Source organism: Mus pahari, chromosome 9 (genome assembly GCF_900095145.1).
Source record: "Mus pahari chromosome 9, PAHARI_EIJ_v1.1, whole genome shotgun sequence".
In the NCBI taxonomy this organism is placed as follows: Eukaryota; Metazoa; Chordata; class Mammalia; order Rodentia; family Muridae; genus Mus; species Mus pahari.
The window spans coordinates 27,631,878-27,652,568 of NC_034598.1; the positions used below are offsets into that span (position 1 = coordinate 27,631,878).

The 20,691-nt window shown below is 49.6% G+C and overlaps 1 protein-coding gene across 1 annotated transcript in view; it reads right to left on the minus strand.

Annotated features, from left to right (window-relative positions):
* Tspan15 (tetraspanin 15) overlaps window positions 1-9,937 on the minus strand; it is a 43,293-nt gene extending 33,356 nt beyond the window's left edge. The window contains exon 1 of the mRNA XM_021205439.2: window positions 9,737-9,937. Coding sequence (XP_021061098.1) covers window positions 9,737-9,832 — 96 coding nt within the window. The 5' untranslated portion in view covers window positions 9,833-9,937. The remainder of the gene's footprint in view (window positions 1-9,736) is intronic.
* Between the last annotated feature and the right edge of the window lie 10,754 nt (window positions 9,938-20,691).

Here is a 20,691-nt window from a genome sequence, read left to right on the forward strand (position 1 = left end):
CTGCTCTGTCTGCCCTGTCTGCCTGCCTGCCTGCCTGTCTGCCTGTCTGCCTGCCCTGCCTGCCCTGCCTGCCCTGCCTGCCCTGCCTGCCCTGCCTGCCTGCCTGTCTGCCCTGTCTGCTCTGTCTGCCCTGCCTGGGGTGTTCTCTACGGGATGTTCCTTGTCAATTGCAAACCTCCCAACCCCCGAAAAGCCAGCTCCTGGTGAAGCCTTTCCTTGACCAGAACACCTAAAGTGGGAACTCCGAGCCTTTCCCACTGACTGCCGGATTCCCACCTTAGCAAATATGTCCCACCAAGGGTTTACCCAAAGGCCGTTCTTGTTCATGGTTGTGTCCTGTACTGTACATGTCTGGTATACAGGAGGTGTCAGCTCATTGTCAAAATGAATTTCTGTGCTATCCCTCCACCCTAGAAAGAACGGCTGGTCTAGCCTGGAGCCTCCTGTCTCCAACCAAGGTGTCAACCCAAACAACTCAGCTCCAGAGTCCTTTCTGGGTAAGCCTCTCCCTGTGCCCTAGTTCACCCAGAAGGCATCTTTGCTGCAGGTGGAGCAGGCTGGCACTGGAATTCCAAGATCAGTCCCTTATCTGGTTTCCTGTGAGCCCCGCCCATGGGTGTCCCCGTGAATCACCTAGAGAGAAGAGAGACAGAAGGAGGGCCGGTAGCCCTGCCTATTTCTTTAGAACCAAAGCCACAGGTGCTGGGTCCGGCTGTACAGGCTGAGGTGGCCATTCCTCTGCAGGAGGGAATAGGCCTGATGCAGAACTCTGGAACCTACTGTTGTTGCTTTATACAACAGGGACACTGGAGGGCTGCAATCCTGCCTCACCCTGATTCAGGCTAAGGGAGGCCCAGACCCTGGCTGTGGGCCATCTGGTCTGTCCGTCTGTCAGAGCCCATGAAGCACAGCAGGCTTCTCCACAGGGAAGGCCATTCGCTGGCTTTAGGCTGGAGCTTCACCGGGTTCTCTCTAAAGAACCTGCCTGCAATGTGAACCGAGCCCTGCCCAAAGAACCAAGGAGAAAACAATTCCGGAAGTAAAAACCTTTACATATGTACAAGATGTCCAGACAGATGCCAATCAGTATGTGCCAGAGGTCCCGTCCTGGAGTAGGATCAAAGGTAAATTACTGTCTTCATCATGTTTTCCTAAATTGCTTTAAAGAAAAAAAAAAAAAGTCAGGCACTTGTATGATTTTTCTCAAAAAACAGGGCTCAGTTTCAAAAAGAAAAAATCTGCAAGAGTCTGGTGTAGAAGCACACAGCTGGAATCATGGCTCTCTAGGCTGAGGCAAGAGTATCACTGGGAATTCCAGGCCAGCCTGGGCTTCATGGTGACTTCCTGGCTAGCCTGGGCTAGACATTCTGTCTCAACAAGCAAGGAAAATCTGTCAGAAACCACTTTGCTTTCAGTCTGCTATCACCTACCAGGACACAGGGGCAGGAGGATGACTCTTCCCAGAGAGGTCAACTCCCACTCTAACCCCGGAGGTGTGAGCTTTGGGGTGGGGGTGGGGGATGGGGGATGGGGGTTGGGATTGAAGGTTGTGAGGAGACACCTATTTCTTGGTCTGGGGGAGCATTCTAAGGCTGCTCCCCACTTTGCTCCAGACTCTGGTTTCTTCTGGACCTCCAGAGGGGCTTATGGGACCCGTCACATTCTCCAGGGAGGCCGTGGAGCACCTGGCAGGGAGAGGAGGCGCAGGGAGAGGTGAGAGCACGCTGGGCAGTGCCCTGTGTAGATAAGGAGTGGAGTGTTTGCAGTGCCAGGCCCGGCTCCCAGCTCGGTTTACCTATCAGTCCACTTTCCCAGCAAGTCTGGGCGTGCTCTGCTCTTAACTTGCATTTCACGGATAAATCCGCAGAGATGCCGCCACCGGGTACAGAGTTCACACTGTGACCAAGATCCAGGGGCTGTAGAACCAGGACTCTAGGACTGGCGGTAGAATGCTCACTGAGCATGCGCAAGGCCCTTCCTGGATTCGATCACTAGCACTGCATTAAAAAACCGGCCATGGTAGTGCATACTTGTAATAAATAGGAGTATTTGGGAAGTGGAGGCGGGAGGATCCGAAGTTCAAGGCCACCCTCACCCACAATAGGAGTTTGAGACCTGAACTATATGAGACCTCAATTCAAAAGAAAAAAGGGGTGGGGCGGGGAGGAGGAAACGAAGGGATGGAGAGATGGCTCAGTGGTTAAGTTTGCTGCTCCCAAGTTCAGCTCCCAGCACCCACACTGGGCAGTTCATAACTACCTGTAACTCCAGCTCCAATGGATCTGACACCTTCTTTGGCCTCCTCGGACACACACATGCACACACACGCAGTGTACATAACCCCATGCAGGCGCACACACACATACCCATAATAAATAAATACGCGAATCTTTAAAAACAGAAAAAGAATCCGAGGAAAGGCTTAGAAGACTGGCCCATCCTTACAGAAGGCAAATTATTTCCTCCTGCACTTGTGACCTCTGCCACCCACCCTCCCCATTCGCCACCACTACACAGGGTCCTTCCCTTCCTGATTCCTCAACGACACACACACACACACACACACACACACACACACACACACGAACAAATACACACAAGCACACACACACTCATACACACAAACACACACCCCCAAGCACACACACAGACAGACACAAGCACACACACACACAAGCACACACATACACACATAAACACACACATACACACATACACACAAGCACAAACATACACACATACAGATCCAAAAGGAGACCCAACCACAGGCTTGGCTTTCTAGAGAACCAGTGACTGGCCGTGAATTCAGCCTAACCCACTTGAAATTATGCCTGAAAACCTGGCCAACAGCAAGGAATCACACACAGCGGCCAGGCTCAGCTCTGTCCGGGTCCAATCCTAGCCTTGTGGGTACAGGGCAAACTCCATCACCCTTGAGCCCTAGGCTCTCCCTTCCCTTTGTGCTCTCAGTCCTAACCTGGTATTCAGAGTGAGCCACACCCCTGACCTCCAGGAGCCCAAAGCCCAGCAAGAAAAAGCGGTGTGTGTAAACAGATCTCCAGAATGTCCTGGGCGATGCTAAAGTTAGAGATGTGACCCCTGTGACCTCAGGGCACACGTGTTACAATAATTCACCCTGCCTGTGGGAAGAGGTGGCTGGGGTGCCTCTGGGTGAGAATCACGGTGACAACTTGGAGACACGGTAGGAGGGGGGGACGGACCTCTGGGCTGAGAAGATGAAACCAGGGAGCTCAGCCCAGCTCTGTGGGGTGATCCTGAGCACATCATTCAAGAAGGACCCTCAGTGTGGGGACATCAGTACAGGTGGTTCAGATTGGAAACAACCACAGAATTCCCCAGCTGTGGCCAGAAAAAAAAAAACACTGGCCCAGCCTAGACTGAAGTCTGTTAAGACCACCACATAGAAAAAGGGCAGCCCCTTGGGGCCCGTGAGACGGTTCAGTCTGTAAGAGGTCTTGCCTTGCAACCCCAGCAACCTAAGTTTGAACCACAGAACACACGAAAAGGTGGAAGGAGAGAACCAACTCCAAAAAGCTGGCCTCTGTCTTCCACATGCAAGATGCATGTACACACTTGCAACAGATGCATGTATACACACACACACACACACACACACACCCCATAAACACGCAACAATTAACCAACTAATTAAAAGACAGAGGCAGACCCTAGCAGATACAAAATGTTTACAAAGATTTTTCTTTGAGTGAAGTCCTAGTGATTTGGTTTATTTGGTAGTGTTTGGCTAGCATACTCGAAGGCCTGGATTCAGTAGTCAGCATCGGATAAACCAGGTGTGGTGGTGGATGCCTACAGTTCTAGCATCCAGTAGGATCAGAAGTTCAAAGGCATCCTGAGACCCTGCCTCCCAAACAAAAGCTCTAAAGCATTAAGTGAAAAGATGAGGCTCCCACATTTCCTTGCACAGTGAGGAAAAAAATATATATATAATACATAATATTATTAATACAATATTATTAATATAACATTAATATATAAAATATATAAAAATAATATGTGTTTCATAAGTATATAATAATATGTAAATATTACATACTGCATGTGTATGTTTGTACCGAGGTCATTCATTGCCTTGGATAACGTAATAGCAGGGGTCCCCTCTGTTTTAGACAAGCCAGGGCAGGAAGGGGAGGGTGCCACTGGCTGTCTGCTTCACTTTTAGTTTTGAGTCAAAAAGACCCCAATTCCTTCTCTCCTTTTAATTTTTTTAAAATTATATTTATTTTTATTGTGCGTGGGCACATGGTTCACAGGGAACACACGAAGCTAGAGAACAACCCTAGAGTCGGGTCTCTTCTTCCATCTTTGAGTGGGTTCCGGGGATCAAACTCTGACCCCACCCCCACTTTTTACTTTTTATTTGTGTATCATTCATTGCATGCATTTTCTGTAAACAATGGGTTGGGGGGGAGGGGAGGAAAGGGTTTATTCAGCTTACATTTACCGATCACAGCCCCTCAGTGGAGGAAGTCAGGACAAGAACTCAAGCAGGGCCTGAACCTGGAGACAGGAGATGGTGCAGAGGCCACGGAAGAGTTCTGCTTACCGGGCTTCCTCAGCCTGATTTCTTATAGAACCCAGGACCACCAGGCCTGGGATAGCACCACCCGCAAAGGCCTGGGTCCCCCAACCCCCCACTGATCACTAATTGAGAAAATGTCTTACAGCTGGGCTTCACGAAGGCATTTTCTCAGCTGAGGCTCCTTCCTTTCTGATGGGTCTCGCTTCAGTCAAGCTGACACAGGAGGCCAGCCAGGTCTTATATTCTATGTCCATAGAAGATGGCAAAGATGCATTGCTGCACCCATACAGAATGGACTCTAACAGAGTGTCACGGTCAGTGTCCTAATGCTATGAAGAGACACCACAACTCTTATTAAAAGGAAGGGGAGGGGGAGGAGGAAGAGGAGGGAGAAGAAGCATTTAATTGGGGCTTGAAGAAATGCAGGGACAAAGAAAGAGCAGAGAGTAAAGGAATGGCCAACCAATAACCAGCACAATGTGAGACCCGTCCCATGGGCAAGCACCAATCCCCAACACTATAAATGATTCTGTTATGTTTATAGCAGGAACCTAGCATAAGTGTCCTCTGAGAGGCTCCACCCAGCAGCTGACTGAAACAGATGCAGAGACCCACAGCCGAACATTAGATGGAGGTCAGGGAACCTCTTGGAAGGGTTGGGGGGAGGACTGAAAGCCCTGAAAGGGATAGGAACTCCACAGGAAGACCAATAGTGTCAACTGACCTGGACCCCTGGGAGTCTCAGGGACTGAGCCACCTACCAGGGAGCATACATGGGCTGGACTAAGGCCCCCAGCACATAATTAGTAGAGGGTACCTTGTCTGGCCTCAGTGGGAGAGGATGCACCTAATCCTGCAGAGTCAATGATGATTTTTACAAGCTAGGCATGGTGATCTATGCCTACAATCTCAGGATTTTGGAGCTACATCAGGGAGATTATGAATTCGTGGTCATGGGGCTGGAGAAACGGTTCAGTGGTTAAGAGAACTGGCTGTTGGCTCTTCCAGAGGATCAGGGTTCAATTCCCAACACTCTCATGGCAGCTCACAACTGTACATAACTCCAGATCTAAGGGATCTGATACCCTCTCCTGGCCTCCATGGGCACCAGACACATATGGCAGGAGCCTGGGTGACCTTAAAGCCGCAGAGCAGGAAGGTGTGCCCCCAGCATAGGTTACGACTCCCCGATGACTTTGTAGATGAAGCCCCCTCCCCGTTCTTCCCCGTTTATATACTCTACCACCCCCACCCTCCCTCCCACCCACCACCCCTGGCCAAGCCACACGCACTTCCAGCGGAATTATATACAAGTGGTCGGGAAGAGTGGCCAGAGCCCCTATAAAGGAGCATCAGGGAGGACTGTGCAGTGTGGGAAGACACAGGGTGCTGATACAGAAACAATTGATGGTTTCCCCCTCTGGGATGGAGATCAAATCCAGGGGCTGCTCACTCTAGGCAAGCAAGTGTTCTTGCACTCTCAGCCCCGATGGAGCCCCTTCCTTTCCCTTATCTATTATGCTGGAAATACAAAAGCTTTGCTGGTTTCAACAGCACACGGGCAAAATTGGAGCAATACGGGGCAGACTTAGAAAGGCTGCCGCTGAGGGACCACCACCACACACAGACAACACACAAATTCAGGAAATACTCACGCTGTCCTTAAAATTTTTCTACATAATAAAGACAAAGGCTCGCAATGTGAAGAGACAACCTGCACATGGGGAAAACATTTGCAAACACTCGTGGGACAGGGGATTGACCTCCAGAACGTGTATGGGACTCCACCAGCTCAACAGCAGAGAAGCAGTTCTGATTTTACACCAAGGTTCTCATCTCTAAAGACATTTCTCAGGACACAAAGAGTCAACGAGGGCCAGCAAGATGGCTCAGCAGGTAAAAGCGATTGCCACTTAACCCTGACGATCTGAGTTCGATCCCCGGAGCCAGAGTGGAAGAGAGAATTATCTGTTCCAGAAGTGTCCTCTGATCTTTATATGTGTGTATAATCCATATAGTAAGATAATAGATGAATAGTTGACACTATTTTGAAAAAGTACTTAACACAACTTCCATGCAGGCAAACACTTATACACAAAATAAAAATAAATAAATCCTATTACAAACAAAACAAAAGAGACCAAAGCTAAAAGAGCCTGACAGAAGGTTCACTGTGGTAAAATTTCTCCCTCTCCCTGACTTCCCTCTGTAGCCCAGGCTGGCCTCAAACTCAGAGAGAGAGAGAAAGAGAGAGAGAGAGAGAGAGAGAGAGAGAGAGAGACTGGTTTCTTCTGCCTCTCAAGTGCTGGGACTAAAGGCCCAGCACCGCCCTGCAAGTGCTCACGCTCTGGGTTGGTAAGTGGGTAACCCTTGCCCTGACCTGTCTTCTTGCCAGGGTGGAGGCAGGAGATTGCATCCAGATAATGGGTTTTTCTGTAAATGCTTTTCAATTAGCAGGAAACTCAATCCAGACAAATTACTTAACCGGCAGCCGCCACTGCCACCCTGCAGTCACCCTGCAGTCACGTTCTGGTACCTGGAGCCGTCCCAGCAGCCTTGCCCACAGCTGAATTCTTGGCCTGGGTGGGGAGATTTAAAAAAAACAAAACAAAACAAACAAAACAAACAAACAAACAAAACAGAAATACTGCCAGGGATGGCTCGGTTGGTACACAGCAGGCCTGGTTGGCTAAAGAGGGTAGAGTGGGGGTGGGAGGCGTGGGGGTGAGGAGGGGGCTGCAAGGGGCAGTGATTTTGGCCTTGCAAGCTCTTTTGATTTCATATAACTGTGTTTTGCTTTGACAAGGTTTCAGGGAGGCAGGGGGTGGTGGTTCACTGCGGAGGTATGGAATGGAGGTGAGGAGGGAGAGGGAATGGGACCCCCCCCCCCCCGCCTTTCCACCCTTGTCCTCAACTTTCCCTTTTGTCTCTGACCTATACACAGGACTAAACTGAGAAGAACCACCGTGGTCTCCCAGGCCTATTCAGCGTTGGTGGTTTTCAGCCCTGGCTCACACTGCACTTGTGTGAGGAGCTGAGGTACACAGTTAACAAAACGTGTGCCAAGGCACAGGGATCTGTTGGAGACCTCCCAGTTAATTCTAATGCAACTTTGGGCGAGAGCCTTTGAGTTATAGCTCACATCATCTACCGAACCTTCAAATACCCTGCAACTCATACCCCACGTCTCTGCCCCACCCTCCACCCTGGGGAGCCTAGCGACGCTGCTAATCTTTCTTTCGGGGGTACCTGGAGTCAAAGCTAGCCAAAGGCTAGAACCAACAGTTCTGAGACCCAAAACAGAGATATCATTTGCCTACAATATGCCAGTGAGTCTGGGACATAGCAGGACTAGAATCAAGATCTACTGACTGCCAGCAGGGTCGCCTTGCAAAGGGCTCCCATTCAAAGGCAGTCTTAATGGCCAGCCCAGAAGCTCCTGCCCACAGAAGAAATGCAGAAAGGAGATGAGGAAGAGGAAAAGAAAGACAAAGGAAGAGAAAGTAGAGGGAGGGAGGGAGGGAAGGAGGGAGGGAGGGAGGAAGGGAGGGAGGAAGGGAGGGAGGAAGAGCCTTAATCAGGGGACTTTTTGAGATCTCTGGTCAAGCCTATCTATGTACACGCTTCTGGAGAGGGAAGCATAGAGCCAACCTGTGGAAAGATATCCTCATGTCTAGACTGAAGTCCAGTTATTCTAAAATGCCCTGATAAGCCAGGGGTAGTGGCACACCCCTGTGATCCCAGTACCAAGTGTGTGGGAGGTAGACACAGGAGGATCCAACGTTCAAGGTCATCGTCAGCTACACAGTGAGTTTGGGACCAGCCTAGATGACATGAGACCCTGTTTAAAAGGGGGGGAAACGTCCCTGGGGTAAAGATTCCTTGCCCATAATAATATTAATGGTGCCAGACATGGTGTCTTACAGCTGTAACGCCAATACTTGGAAGGCTAAGGCAGGAGGATTACTACGAGTTCAAGATTAGCCTGGACTATTTAGTGAGTTCTAGGTCAACCAGAAATGCATAAGATGCTGTCTCAAAACAAATAAGCAAGCAAACACACACACACACACACACACACACCCCACCACCACCAGCAGCAGCAGCTAGACTAAGCTATAGGAAAACCCTGTCACAATAATAACTGCAACAATAATAAATAGGTGTGGTGTCACATGCCTTTAATGCCAGTACTTGAGTGACAGAGGCAGGGGCAGGTAATACAGAGGCCCTGTCTCAAAAAAAAAAAAAAAAAAAAACCCAATAGCAATAACAATAAATGTTAATAATCATTATTTATTGTTACTGTTTTTATAATTATAGTAATATAATAATTATATTATTTCTCTCTCTCTCTCTTTAGCTCTCTGTGGTCTCATCTTGGCCTGCGTCATTTTACTTCCACAACCATCCAAATGTTTAATAATTACTGTCTCCAACTACAGATGAGAAAGCTATGGTCACTCTGAAGGAACTTCCCCAGATCAGTCAGCTAGGAAGTGGCGGGTAGTATTCAAAGCCTGGTTGTGCGCAACCAATGCCATCCTGATCCTCTATGGGCAATGCCAGAACTCATGAAAATAGCAACACTACCCAGGAGCCGCCGGGTTGTCAAGTGGAATGCCGCACTCCAACAAGAAAGCCTTTCCTTCCAAGAAGTTAGAAAACAAGATGCCCAAGAGAAACAAACATCTTGGCCAGAGGAAAGGCACAGGCGAGTAGCAACAGGGGCCAGACTTGGAATCCAGGTGGCCACAAGCACAAAAGCTGCCCACCTTTGGCCAAGCTGATTGGGGAGTCACACCCTGAAGGCGTGGTGGGCGTAGCCAACAACGTACCCACGACCTACAGAGTAGCCAGAGGATGCACAGCAGACTCGGCTGGCGAGCCGGACCCTATCAGGTAGGAGCTCCGCAGCACAGGTGAACAAAGTGGCGTCCTGTGGGCAACAGGCTCGAACGCTGAGGACTGACTGGGCTGCTAGAACCGAGCAGAGCTGGGGCCGCCACGGTATCCTGGTTCCCAGGGAAGTGGTGCGAGAAGCCCTCGCGCACTCCCGGCGGCCTCTCAGAATGGCTGAAGCTGAATCCAACCCTGGGTCGAGTGTTAGGGGGCCATCGAAGGAGTGTGGACCGTCCCATATCCCACCCCGACCCCGGCTCCATCACTCACCCAGAACACGGTAGAGTAGATGATGAGAGAGAACTTGAGCCAAAGATAGGAGAAGCGCGCGCAGTAGCGCACCTGCTCCGAGTCCCCGCGAGGCATCTTGGCTCCCGCGCGGGGCTGCGGGGCTGCCTCGATCCGGCCACCGCTCCAGGCCCCACCTGCGGCTGTCCCGCGGCCTGGCCCGCCACCCGCGCTCTCTCCGGGGACTGATACAGGCGCGCCGCAATCACCGCTGGAGCCAGGGAGCGGACAATGCCGGCCGCCAATGGACGCGAGGGGGCGTGTCTGGGGCGTGTCGCGCTGTCGGGGCGTGGTTTTGATCCTGGGGGTGTGGCTTAGGCGACAGCGGACCGGGAGAGAGGAGGGGGCGAGACTCAAAGAAAGCGCTCTGGTGCTTAGATGTCCTCAGCGCTGGAGCGTGTGGCCTGGAGAGACGCAGGAGTAAGGGCGAGCGTGCCCAGTTCTGTATTAGAAAACAGAGTGCTCACACTGTAGTTCAGTGATAGAGGGCTGCCTAAGAGCCTGAGTTCCTAAGCACCGTCAAAAATAAAGCTGGCTTTCCACGGGTGTGATTGAATACTGTGAGAAAAGAATAGGGACTGACAGCGACGGTGGAAGACAGTTAGGAGGAAACAGAGCTAGGCGGATCTATGTGAGTAATCTGGTCTGCACTGTGAGTCCCAGGACATCCAGAGCTACTCAGATCCTGTCTTGAAAACAAACAAACAAACAAAACCAAGCAAAAGTACCATGTGTGTCGTTGTTGGAGTTACATCCTAGTGCGCACCTTTAATACCTTGTATCTCTGAGTTTGACGGCAGCCTGGTCTACATAGCAAGTTTCAGGCCAGCCAAGGCTATGTGTGACACTCAGTCTGAATAAAAGGCAAAACAAAAACAGCAAGCGAGTATGTAAGAGTGATGGAAGGTAACCAGTCCAGGGTGTCCCATTGGAGCAGCAGACTTCCGGAGACAGATCTGTCACAGGCCTGTCAACCAGCTGACCATGGAAATTCCCTTTTGGCCTCCAACTCTGCTCCCCGAAGTTCTTCTTCCAGAAAATCCTCTTCTAGGCCCATCTTCAAACCCAGACACTACTCACTCAGCCAGGGCCTGACCTGCCTCCAGCCTTCCCTTGGTGGGATGGGCCACAGGTGGCTATGAGTCGTTTTCCTTGGTAAATGTTCCCAGCTGTCTTTTGTTGTTTTCCTGTCTCCGGCCTAGCCTGACTCTGTGCAGAGCCTGAGAACCAGGCAGTCTGTTTGTGACAATCGGTAATTAAATGCATAGCCGCTAATCAAAAGCTCTGAAAGTTCTGAGTGGGGTGGTGAAAGTTCTGGTGGTGAATCTGGCAATGGCACCTTCGGGCTGAGAGGGAGGGAGTGTCCAGGAGGCAGGCAGGCCAGGTGCTAATCCTGGTATTTCTATTTAAAGAGATAGGGAGGGAGGAAGAGAGAGAGAGAGAGAGAGAGAGAGAGAGAGAGAGAGAGAGAGAGAGAGAGAGAGAGAGAGAGAGAGAGACTGAGAGACTGAGAGACTATCTGTCTGTCTGTCTGTCTGAATGCTGTTGAGTCTGTGAGTGCTCTTGGATTCAGAGGAGATGTTGGATTTCTTAAAGCTGGAGTTACAGGTAGTGAGTGGTATGCCAACAGTCGTGGGTACTAGGAACTGTACTTAGGTCTTCTGCAAGAACAGGAAGCCCTCGTGAGCCTGAGCCATCTCTTGGGGACTGTACTTTTTGTTTTGTTTTTAGTAACATCTCATTATGAAGCACACACACACACACACACAAATAAATTAAGCATAGACTGGGTAAAGTATCTTAGACTTTACGGAGGTGCTCCTTCACATAGAGGCAGAACACAGGGCTAAATCCTTGGGGGCTGAGGGGCACACATCTGTCAGTTTCCTGAATCCTGTTTCTAGAATGTCCTTGAGCAGGCCCTTCCTGCAAGGACGGACAATTGGGTCTTAAGTGATTTTACTGAAGTTACAGGAACCGGTTTTGTGGCTGCCTGCTTACAAAGGTTAGCATTGTCGCTATCTGCACGGGCCTGAGAACATGTGCTGAGATTTCTCTTCATGATAACCCAGCAGGAACGTTTAGAGGGAAGCTATCCTTGACAGTAATGGCTCCGATTATGGATGGAGAACAAGGTAAGGATTCTACGCAGCTGGTGTCCTTGCGTGAGTCTGCAGCTATACAACTGGACGCAAGACGCTCTCTGGGTCTCTGCAACAACGAGGTCTGGCAGTTTCTGTTCAGCCCAGACAACCTTAGATTCCTTCCTCAACAGATCGGTCAGCAAATGTGCAGAAGCATAGAAGAGGTTAACCTCAGATGCAGGTGTATGCTAATGATGTAACGAGTGTCCCATGGAGAAACAGCTGGTGCGAGGGCTTGCACACAGCTTCCGGGAGAGCCAGAGGGCAGGGCCAGTGACAAGAAAGGAACTCTTGTCTTTCTTAACTGTGCAAAGGACAGACAGCAACTTCTGCCTAACTGTTGAAGGTAAACCAAGCCCAAGACTCTACTTATTTCCTGTTATGGCCCAGGCCACTAGTAAGGTTTCTGTGGAGGCAGGCGTGGAATCTAACCTGCCACTCAGAAGACAGCTAGGAAGGTCCAGTGATAGGAGGTGCTGAGGTGGAGGCTGTGAAAACAGGGGTGGCCAGAGGTCGAATTGGCCTATTTCTAGCTCACAGGCCCCACGCACCCCAGGGTGGTTGTGACTTTGGCCCAGTAGGAAATCATGAACTTACTCAAAACATTACAAGAAGCTCTTTTTCAACTTTTTTTTTTTTTTTTGGTAACTTGATTACATGCATCTCAGAGTTGCACTTTGTAGACAACAGTGTCCTGTCGTGAGATATCAAAAGGGTAGATTTGTCTGGTAGAGGCAGGGCTTGATGGGGGGCGGGTGTGGCTTGTGAGGAAAGAGATGTCTGGGATCAGCCCTAGTGGTTTGGATAAAGTATGCATTGAACTAGTAGGCAGATGCTCCTGTCATTTACAAAGGGTGAAAAGGACCGGCAGGGATAGATACCAGTAGATGTTGGTAATGGTGGGAGTGACATTGATGATGGTGATGGCGATGATGGCGATGATGGTGATGATGATAGTGGTGAAGTGGAAACTTAAGGATTCTTTGGTAAGTCTGTCAGATGGTGTTTTGCTGGGGCAAACTCGTGAAGGAATGTTTCGCTGAAGTGGACACAGGTGAAAGGAAGTTCTGCTAAAGCAAGCATGTGAAAGGACACGTGATGGAAGATTCTTTGCTAACAACACGCATGTATTGGTCCGCCTTATATTGCGTACTCGAGCTGCATTTGTCGGGACTCTATAGAGAAAAGCGCACCAAAAAAACTTCTGGTGGTATGTATGTTGCAGTTTCTTGCAGCTTCCGTGGACTTGGACTGATTGGCAGAGTGATGTCAGCTGAGACAGACACATGTGCTGAGGAAAGGCATGTGGAGGACACGTGATGTCTGGACTGGACGAACAGTGACGGAGGCTGAGCTTGGCTTGCTGGTCCAGCTAGTTGTGTGAAGCTTGTGGGCCTCCCGTCTTCCCTGATCTTCATTTCCCTGAGAGAGGCACAGCTGAGAACTTCTGGTGTTCCTGTTGGTCCCTCTTGCTGACTCGAGCCGAGGCTGGGGCCTGGCTGTCTCTGCTAGGTTGGGCCACCGCTGCTGGCTTGTGTTTGCTATTGAACTGGACTGCTGGAGTATCTGTGAAGTGTTTGCAAGTGGATCGACCTGCCGTTGCTGACCTGTGAACTGAACTGCTGATTTCCAGACAACACAGATGGGAGTTGCTCCAAAGAACCTTGCTGAACAGATCCACCTCCCCCCGTATCCTTTCTGAAATTTCCACTACCTCTGGTGGGTGATGGGCTAAAAGGGAGGTTAAACAGAGGACTGGGTTTCCCCAGTGCCTTCCTATCTACCTTCTTCCTCTAAACCCTCCAATGCTGCCCCCTTTCCTATCCCTCTGTCCAGGGTGGCTGCCATCTTGTTTTGCCTGGACTTGAAAGTGGATCCATGGATTAAGGAATTGTCATTTCTAGACCAAGACTGCTCCTAACGTACCATATGAGCTTTCCAGGCTGAGGAGTTTCCTGGAATATGGTACTGTGCGTGTAAACATGAGAGAATCCTTGAAGAACCGGGGCATCCTGATTCCCATCCTTTGGCCAGCTCACGGTGCTTGGGGACAGTGTCCTGGGAGAGACAGGGTCTTATGTCACTCAGACTGGCCTTCAACTAGTTAGCCATGATTGAGGTGGTTTCCATGAGAAATGTCCCCCATAGGGTCGGGTTTTTGAACACCTGGTCCCCAGTCGATGTTGACTATTTTGGGGAGGTCGTGGGAGGAGCATCCTTGCTGGGTGGGCTTTGAGAATCCGCCGCTCACTGCACTTCCGGTTCACCACCTTTGCTTCCGGTGAGCGGTTGTGCTTTCTTGGCTTCCTGTTCCCACCACCAGCTTCTGCCTGCCGCTTCACTGTGCGCCTTTCTGCTAGGGGTGGTTAGGGGGTTGAAACGGGGTTTCTCTGTGTGGCCCTGCCTATGCTGGAATTCACTCTGTAGACCAGGCTGGCCTCAGACTCACAGAGATCCACCTGCCTCTGCCTCCCAAGGGCTGGCACCACCACTGTTTGGTACCATGACAGACTTTTACCCCTCTGAAACTGGAGACCAAGGTCTTTTATCAGAGCAACAGAAAAGTATCAAATACAGTCACCTTGAACTTCTGATCCTCCTCCCTACGTCCTCTGAGTGTGGGAATCATAGGTGTGTGCCTGGTGTTTAGCTGTTGTTTTGTATTTTGGGGAAAGAGCTATGTAGGTCAGATGGTCCTGAAACTCACAGTCCTCTGCCTCGGACTCCAGTGTGGTGGTTTTATGCCACAGGTTTTAGTTGACTTTTGATGTAAGAAAACACGGAGTGTCTTAGTCGTGTTCTAATGCGGTGAAGAGACTCCGTGACCACAGCAACTCTTATAAAAAGAAAGCATTTAGGGCTGGAGAGACGGCTCAGTGGTTAAGAGCACTGACTGCTCTTCCAGAGGTCCTGAGTTCAATCCCCAGCAACCACTTGGTGGCTCACAACCATCTGTAATTGAGGATCTGATGCCCTCTTCTGGTGTGTCTGAAGACAGTGACAGTGTACTCACACACATAAAATAAATAAATAAATAAAATAAAGAAATAAATCTTTAAAAAATTAAAAAAGAAAGCATTTAATTGTGGCTTGCTTAAAGTTTCAGAGGTTTAGTCCACTATCATCACGGTGGGTAGCATGGACACACACAGGCAGATGTGGTGCTGAAGAAGTAGCTTAGAGTTCTACAAACAACAGGATCCACAGACAGAGGGGGGGTTGGGAGCACTTGGCCTGGCTTGAACTTTTTAAACTCCAGTGACACACTTTCTCCAACAAGTCCACACCTCCTAATCCTTCTCAAGTGGCAGCTAAGCATTCAAACATATGAGCCCATGGGGGCTGTTCTTATTCAAGCCACCACACCCGTGTGTGTGTTGGGGGGGGGGTAAAATTAGAGATGGAAAAGGTTTATTTGGCGTCCCGGACCCCATTACAGTTTATCACTGAAGGGCGCCACTGAAGCCAAAGTGGCAGCTTAAGCAGAGCAGGAACCTGGACTCAGGCTGTGGAGGAAGGCTGCTCATTGGCTGGCTCCCCAAGCTCACATTCTGCTCCTTCCCTTACACCTCCTGGGACTGCCTGCCTAGGGGTAGCATGCACATGTATGAGCGCAGGTGCCCGTGGACTCCAGAGGAGAGCGTGGGGCGCTCTGGAGCTGGGGCTAATAAGTGTGTGCTGGGAGCCAAACTCAGGTCCTCTGCAAGAGCATGTACTCTCAACAGCTAAACCATCTCCCCAACCCCGTTTTTATTTGCATTTCGCTGATGGCTGGTGAGGTTGAATATATTTAACGTGTTGCTCAGCCTTTTGCGGGTCAGCATATGCCTGGTTTTAGCCATTGTATACGTTTCAGTTAGGTCATAGATTCTTCCCGAGGCCAGTGCCGAGGGCTGACAGGCTGAGAAGACACCATTCGTGTTGGTCCTGTGGCTTTGGTGGCAGAGGGTCTCAGAAGCAGCCACCAGCCAGAGTTGGCCTTGTTGATGAGCCCAACCTGGAATTCTGGGAAAGCAGACTGGGTACTTTGACAGAATGTTGGGCGAGGCCTGTGTGGTTCTTACAGGAAGTGGCTGGCACCCTAGTCCTTGCGTTCGGGGCAAGGCAGCCATTTCCAGGAAAAGCTGGGTCCTGCTGGAAAGGGGAGGCTCAGGGAATCTGACGAGGCTCCCCTGGCAGTCTGATAGTCTGGTGTCAGTTTGTCCTCTGTTATGGTAAGAAAAAAAATATGGAGGCAAGCTAATTGTGATGGTTTGCAGATGCTCAGGCTAAGGAGTGGCACTATTTGGAGGTGTGGCCTTGTTGGAGTAGGTGTGTCACTGTGGGGGTGGGCTGTAAGACCCTCACCCTAGCTGCCTAGAAGTCAGTCTTCTGCTGGCAGTCTTTCAGATGAAGATGTAAAACCCTCAGCCCCTCCTGCACCACGCCTGCCTGGATGCTGCCATGCTCCCCCTTTTATGATAATGGACTGAACCTCTGAACCTGTAAGCCAGCCCCAATCAAATGTTGTCCTTAGAAGAGTTGCCTTGGTCATGGTGTCTGTTCACAGTAGTGAAACCCTAACTAAGACTCTAATTCATAAAGCACTGGCATTTATTAAATACATAGCTCCAAGGACTGGGAAGTCCAAAAACACAGTGCCACCTCTGCTTGGCATCCACTGGGTAACCCAGTAGGGTACCACATGTGCAAACTCTCTTCCCTCCCACCCTGCATCTGCTCCAGCATTATCAAGCCTCTAACGTGGGCTGGGACGAAGGTCAGTTAGTGCTACACCATGTGCTTGGTGACAAGAGGGGTAATTCCAGCTCTGAGGAGGTGGAAGCTCGGTCATGCTTGGCTGTGAAGTGAGTTCCAGGCTAACTACATTAAGATCCTGTCCTGGCTGGGCGTGGTGGCGCACGCCTTTAATCCCAGCACTCAGAAGGCAGAGGCAGGCGGATTTCTGAGTTCGAGGCCAGCCTGGTCTACAAAGTGAGTTCCAGGACAGCCAAGGCTACACAGAGAAACCCTGTCTTGAAAAAAAAAAAAAAAAAAGATCCTGTCCCAGGGGTTTGGAAGGGGGGGGGGCTGGAGAAATGGCTCAGTGGTTAAGAGCACCAGCTGCTCTTCCAGAGGTCCTGAGTTCAAATCCCAGCAACCACATGGTGGCTCACAACCATCTGTAATGGGATTTAATGCTCTCTCCTGATGTGTCTGAAGACAGCTACAGTGTGCTCATATACAATAAATAAATCTTTAAAAAAAAATTCTGTTCCCAAAATACAAATGAACAAAGCTACTAATACCATCCTGGGAGCCTCCCTCTCATGACCTCACTTGTGACCTCATCTGGTCCTGATGGCCTCCCAAGGGATTCACTTCCCAATTACCATTAACATGGGGACTTTGTGGATGAGGTCTCCCATAGGTGAATGCTGGAGGACAAACCTTCAAACAGTAGGTACGGCAGGATGGTTTGGTATGGAAAGGCACTTGCCACCAAGCCCAATGGCCCGAGAGACATCCCTGGGACCTGCACGCTATGAAGAGCGCACTGACTCCGCAAAAGTTGTCTTCCGGCCTACGCAGGCACGTATGCGCACACGCAAGTACAATTTAAAATCTTAAAGTAAAACCTCGACATTACCTGCTTCTAGTTCACGTCAAGGGTCTAAATCTGCTCCTGAAGAACCTGAACAGAAGGGCAGAACATTCTGCACCAAGAAAACATACACAGATGCGTCAGCCTGGGCCAGGGACAGTGACAAGCCAGTGTTCTGCCGTGTGCTGGGTTCTCAGGTCCCAGCAGACCTTGGTGGTAGGCTTTTACCATGGATAAAGCAGCGCCCTGCCCCCTCTAGATTAACTGTGCCAGGGCCTCGGGCCTACCGGATGGGGGATAAAAGCAAGACTGTCCCCTAGCTACCTTACCACCACGTGTGCTCAGTGCCTGGTGCCATGTAGCGGTAAGGCCATGGAAGTGCTTATTAAACGTGAGCCACCCGTGAGCTGTTCCCAGGGCCATGCACACTGACTGCTGACCAGCCCACCTACAGCAAGCCGCAGAGCTGGGTCCTTCCAAAGCTTCCACCGGAGAGCTAGCCGCTGAGACCTTGGATGAAAACCTCACTGGGTCCTGGAGGGCTCAATCCCGCACAGGGAGCCTCCCTGTCTCCTCTCTCTACTTCCTGTCTTTCCTCTCAGGGCACTTCAACTTCCTCTTCTCCGCGGCCCAGTTTCTACTTTCTGTCTCATGAACTAATCCCTCGGGGCCCTGCATGGAAAAACAGAAGGCCCTTCCTTTAACAAAATTAAATTTTCTGTTATTAACAGGGGAGACTATTTTATTATTTTATTTTTTTCCGGTTATGAGATAGCACCGAACCTTTGTGAGGTAAACAAGTCAGACTCTGACTGAAGAGAAAACTCAGATCTGGAGCCTTGCATACAATCACACAGACCTTCAGAAATCTCCTGGGCCTGGAAGCTGGGTTAGCCTCCACCACCCTGATACTCACCCCATGACTGGGCCAAGCGTCCCTGCCCACAGAAAGCAACATTTTTTTTTTCCTCCCTCTCTGAGCAAATGGTCCTACTACCTATTTCTCCATGACTGCAGAGAACCTCGCCTCATCGGAATGTCCCGGGGAGTGGCCGAAGAAGTGTTAGGGAAGGAGGCTCGGCGTCTTAGGGTCTTACTGCTGTGAAGAGACACCGTGACCAAGGCAACTCTTATAAGGACAACATTTAATTGGGGCTGGCTGACAGGTTCAGAGGTTCAGTCCATTCTCATTAAGGTGGGAGCACGGCAGCATCCAGGCAGGCATGGTGCAGGCAGAGAGAGCTGAGAATTCTACATCTTCATCTGAAGGCTGCTAGCAAAATACTGACTTCCAGGCAGCTAGAACGAGGGTCTTAAATCCATGCCCACAATGACACACCTACTCCAACAAGGCCACACCTCCAAATGGTGCCACTCCCTGGGCCAAGCATATTCAAACCATGACACTCAGTGGCCTTGCTATTTAGTGCTTCAGAGTGCCATGAGCTACCTGCTAAGTAAAGGCAGCACACTTGGAGAGCATTGTTGATTTCCTCTGGGAAAAGACCAAGTCTTCCTCCAATTCTAAGCTTTCACAGAACCAAACCAAACCAAACCAAACCAACCAAACACTTGTGTTGCTATGCAACCCTCCTACCCTGGCTGTCAGCGTAGATAAGGCAATAGATGCACACCATCACACCACTGTGACTCATATTAAAGAAGAGGATTTTATTTTTCTTTTTTAAAAATGATGTGCATATGGGGATGTCTGTGTGAGGCTTCTGCGTGCGGATGCAGTGTCCATGGAAACCAAAGGAGAGTGGTGTGTCTCCTCTAGAACTGTGGCTGGCCCTAGGCAATAAGAGCGGTGTGCTTTCTTAAGCACTGAACTGACTCACACTAAATACCAGACAGGTAGGTTTTTCTATGGTAAATAAGGCCCAGGGTGCACTTGTGCAAGCCTTAGGGGTAGGGTTCAGAGAAATGAACTCACTGGGCAGTGTTTGCCATTGTACAGACATCAAAATGGTAACAATGTTACTAGGTTAAAAAGTTGCGGGGGAAACAAATGCACCCTTACCATGAGACACAATTTCTTGTTTGTTTTGTTTTTCAAGACAGGTTTTCCCTGTGAGCCCTGACTGGCCTGGAACTTGCCCTGTAGACCAGGCTGGCCTCAAACTTGTAGGTCCTCTGCCTCCCAAGTGCTGGGATTAAAGGTGTGTGCCACCATCACCCAACTGAGATGCAAACTATGTTTTAAATTGCATTTACTTATTAGGTATGTGTGCATAGGCTGCCGTAGCCCAAGTCAGAGGGCACCTTGCAGGAAGAGGCGCTCTCCTTTCACCATTCAGGTGGTTACACTTGGCTGGCGGCATGCACCATTAGCCACTGAGCCATCTTGGCAGTGCCCTGTGTTTCTTTTTTCAGACAGGGCTGGATAAACCAGGCTAGCATCAAATTCATCATGTGACTGAGCCGGCTGCTTTTGCCTCCCAAGTGCTGAGATGAGATGACAGATAAGTGATATATATATATATATATATATATATATATATATATATGTATGTATTTCATAATGTATACATGTGTATATGCATTATATGTGTATATTCATATATGTATGTGTATATATACATATATGCATTTCATTATGTGTATATTCATTTATATTCATATGTGTACAAAAATACATATATATTTCATTATGTATATATTATATGTATATTAATATATGTATGTGTATATATGTATTTCATCATGTATATATGCATATCCATATATGTGTGTATATATACATATATAATGAAATATATATATATACACATTATATATACATACACATACACACATCACACACACACACACACACACACACAGCCTCCCAAGTATGGGGATACAAAGTGTCATCACGACTGGGCCACCAACCCAGTTCAGTGTAAGCCCTGCAGAACCTCTGGAGAAGTCTAGGCCAGGGGCAGCCTGCCTGCATGGAGGTCACACTTGGACGCACAGTGCCCACTGACACAGAAATGTCCAACTATGAGCAGAAGTGCAACTTTTACAAATTTGTCTCAGATGGATCCTGCCCGTTTCCATGATTGCGTGTGGGATGCACACGCCCCTTATCCCTCGTCCCCTGCCAGGAGGAACAAGTCTGGATCAGAGGGACAACTGAGTCTAAGGACATCTGGGACAACTGAGTCTAAGAACATCTGGGACAGCTGAGTCTAAGAACATCTGGGACAGCTGAGTCTAAGAAC